The sequence below is a fragment of the Brachyistius frenatus genome, unplaced genomic scaffold (assembly GCF_029030835.1).
Source record: "Brachyistius frenatus isolate BFR_SWC_R1_liver_20210118 unplaced genomic scaffold, ASM2903083v1 Contig_4, whole genome shotgun sequence".
Taxonomy (NCBI): Eukaryota; Metazoa; Chordata; class Actinopteri; family Embiotocidae; genus Brachyistius; species Brachyistius frenatus.
Genome location: NW_027210603.1, coordinates 1,224,613 through 1,228,396, shown reverse-complemented (window position 1 = coordinate 1,228,396; position 3,784 = coordinate 1,224,613). Strand labels below are relative to the sequence as shown.

General features: G+C 52.0%; 1 protein-coding gene across 1 annotated transcript; it reads left to right on the top strand.

Annotated features, from left to right (window-relative positions):
* Positions 1 to 276: 276 nt before the first annotated feature.
* On the top strand, positions 277 to 3,488 carry LOC138626714 (class E basic helix-loop-helix protein 40-like). Its single transcript, XM_069708577.1, has 5 exons — positions 277 to 682; positions 819 to 882; positions 1,146 to 1,253; positions 1,691 to 1,814; positions 2,027 to 3,488. The coding sequence occupies exons 1-5, from the start codon at positions 612 to 614 to the stop codon at positions 2,938 to 2,940; spliced, it is 1,281 nt and encodes a 426-aa protein (XP_069564678.1). The 5' UTR covers positions 277 to 611; the 3' UTR covers positions 2,941 to 3,488.
* Positions 3,489 to 3,784: the final 296 nt, after the last annotated feature.

Here is a 3,784-nt window from a genome sequence, read left to right as displayed (position 1 = left end):
CCTCGTGTTTTTTTCTGCTGGTAGTAGATACCCAGTCAGTCACCCGCCTGCGGCGCTGCGGGCCCGTTGAACTCCTGCACCGCCTCGCTGCCAGCACGTTCCCCGCGCAGCCTTGTTTCCATACACTTCAGCATGGTGGTACACGGGATCGGCCACGCGCCGCCTCCCGCGCTGACGTCCGCCGCCGTCCGCCCACTGAGGCTCCTTATCTGTAGGAAGTGGGCCGTCCTCCCGGCGAGCATACAGCGCCGTTTAACACGTGAGCCTCATGTGACAGTGGTAGGTCAGGCTGAGCGGAGTCAGAGGGTTTATTTAACTCGTCGTTCCGTCCTCCCCCACTTTCCCAACGCGCCACCAAGAGGGTTTGACTTCTTTCTGCGGCGTGGACATCGCAGGGACTAAAAACAATTTCCGAAATAACATCCACATTTATGAGAATAGGCTGAAAAAAGACAAATTGCTGAACGTTTTTGGCATCTTTTCAAGCATTTTTTTTTTTTTTTTGGTGCATTTCACAAACTACTTCACCGCTTTTGCGCTTCATTTAATGCGTATTTGCGACTAAAGTGGAAAAGTACGTGGACTTTGTCAGCATAACTGGACTACAAAGAATGGAGCGGATCCCGAGCGCGCAGCCACCTCCTCTCTCCAAACACCAGGCGGATCTGTCAGACGTGCAGGGGTAAGTTACACTTGGAGAAAATGTGCCCTTCCTAGACTGACTTTTCCTCAAACGCGCTGATTTATTATTTATTGTGAATTGTGCGCTGTTTCCAAGTATTACCTCACTCACGCGCTTCTCTTTAATGTCTCTTTAGGATGGAATTCCCCATGTATGTTTATAAACCGAGGCGGGGGATGAAGAGAGGAGAGGAGAGCAAGGTTGGTTGTTGTTGTTGTTGTTGTTGTTGTTGTTTTGCTTATTACCAATTTATTTAAGTAGAAGAAAATGATTTGAAAACATGTGAAGTGCAGGTAGGACTGAGTCTTACTGACGGCAGTTCTGTAGTCCCATAAATGGTTGGCTTAATTTCTGCTATGACATAACTCCTGGATTCCTCCCTATCGCTGTAACTGCCGGTGATCGGGACGAGCTGCTCTCGGATCAGTTGAACTCACTCCTTCCTCTCTGTGTGTTCCTGCAGGAAACCTACAAGCTGCCTCACAGACTGATCGAGAAGAAGAGACGGGACCGGATCAACGAATGCATCGCGCAGCTGAAAGATTTATTACCCGAACACCTGAAACTCACGGTGAGTTCCTGCTGGAGCTGGGAGGGCTGACGGGACCCACTGTGTTTGAGGGGCGGGGAGGGGGAGGGGGAAAGGGAGGGGGATTGCACCACCGCGTGGCTGTTAGGTGGTACTGCACGAGTGCGTCAGCAGCTCCCGCTGAATGACGGTGTCCTCTGTCGGGTTTCAGTGTGAAAAATGGGGATTTTTGAAAGCTCAGTTCAGTCAAATTCAAACATATAATTATTATTTTATTAATACATGACACTGGGTTTGATCTAATTTATATAATTGTTTTGGTTATTCCGTATATTTCGGATTATTTTTGCCCTGTAGTTGCTTCCTCTTTGTTTCTGATCATAAAAATGTGCGACAGCCTGTGTACACACGTTGTAAAGCCTGGTTTAAATGTGTTATATAAGAGGGGAGTTTGTGCTGACTCGGTGTGTCTCCCTCAGACTCTGGGCCATCTGGAGAAGGCTGTGGTCTTAGAGCTGACGCTGAAGCATGTGAAAGCCCTCTCCTCTCTGCTGGAGCAGCAGCAGCAGAAGATCCTCGCTCTGCAGAACGGCATGCAAATCGGTGAGCTGCACATCCTTCATACGCAAATGGGATTAACATGAATTTGTCGGACAGAATGCAAATCACTCAAGTGACTGCATCATGTCGGGATTATATAGATCCGCATGCAAATAGGTGACCTCAAGTGTAGCTGTTGGAAGTAGATTTAATTCAGCAGCGACTCCGTCTAAAGTGGGTCAAACTGACGCCGCGGTTTGTGTTTGTGTTCACAGAGCAGCTGCCGGTCAGCCAGGAGAAGTCGGAGGAGATGTTCCGCTCCGGCTTCCACATGTGTGCCAAGGAGATCCTTCAGTATTTGGCCAATCACGAGACCGACGGTGACTTGGCGCCATCCCACGTCATCAATCACCTTCACAAAGTAGCAGCGGAGGTGCTGCAGGGTCCCGTCCGACCCGCCAGCCCTCGACCCGAGCAGATCCCCGCCTACCACCAGCACCAAGCTCGCAAGGAGACGCCCGCCAGTTTACCCCCCAAACCCAGCGAGGGCTACGGGAGGAACTGCGTGCCCGTCATCCAGCGGGTGTACGCCTCGGCGAGCAGCGAGCAGAGCGGCAGCGACACAGACACAGACAGCGGCTACGGAGGAGAGCTGGAGAAAACCGAATCGGCGGCGCCGCAGGGACGGGCAGATTATTACGGTCAGGAGAGTCAGGCCAAGCGGCCGCACGGCGACCGGCAGAGCTCCGGCATCAAGCAGGAGAACGACGAGCCGCGCCACAAACGAGTCCGGGCGGAGTCGTCCGAGGACGAGCTGCTGTCGGGCGGAGAGTCGTCGACTTCCTCCTCCTCCAGCGGCTACAGCAGCTACATGAGTGTCTCCCCGAACCACCCGCCTCCTCCGCCGCACCCCCTCTGCATGCCTTTCTACCTCATCCCACCCTCCGCCGCAGCCTACCTGCCGATGCTGGACAAGTGCTGGTACCCCGGCGCCGTGCCCATGATCTACCCCGGCATGGGCGGCTCCTCTCCCGCCATGGCCGGCGAGAGGCCGCCTCCACCTCAGCTCATGTTGTCTCCCCGCGGAGGCTCTCCGGCCCCGGCCGCGTCTCAGACCCCCATGGACTCCCCTGCCCTCCTTCAGGCGCTAAAGCAGGTACCGCCCCTCAACCTGGAAACCAAAGACTGAGAGGAGGAAGAGCAGGTGAAGAGAGACGATCCTGTTCTCCAGAACGAGACTGAGCTGTTCCATAATCCATAATCGCTCATCGAACTGATGACGGAGAGAGAGGCGGGAGCAGCGACGCTCTGCTTGAATGTCTAACACTCAGTGGTATCCCTCAGTACACATGTATCATAGAAACTGGACCTGTCCTTCTCACACACACACACACACACACACACACACGGTTGAATGTAAAGAAAGAAATGTAGACGCTGCTGTTAAAAAGTGAAAACGACACTGATGCATCTCGCGATGTAGACACGCCATCTTGTACTCTAGAAAACTGTTGCACCAAATCGTAGCGGTAATATTTCACCCAAAGTTCGTCGCCTCTTTCCTTCTTTTTTTTTTTCTCACCATTAAGATGATTGAAAAACGCCCTTTCAGCCAGACACCATGATGACTGGCACCATTAAAATATGAGGATTTCCTCCAGTGTGTACAGATGAGAGGAAGGCTACAGCCGTGCTGGATGAAGGAGCGAGAGGTCTCGTGTTTCGTCGACAGACAGACAGACAGACAGACAGACAGTCGAGGTGGAATTTTCTGTAATTATTGTTCATAGACTTCTTGTACATTTCTATTTTTGATACCTGTTCCTGCACTCTGTCCGCCCGGCGAGGCGGACGGAGGGCGGAGTGTTTGTGTACTCAGATACTGTGTACATACTGTAGCACTGTGCTGGACCTGGTCTGTATACATCTGTTTTCTGCTCAAGTCAAACCCGGTGTTTGTTCTTGATGTTGCCTTTTACTTGTGAAAAGCTGATAAATCTCAGATGTTTTATTCTCTGTGTGAATACTGGAGT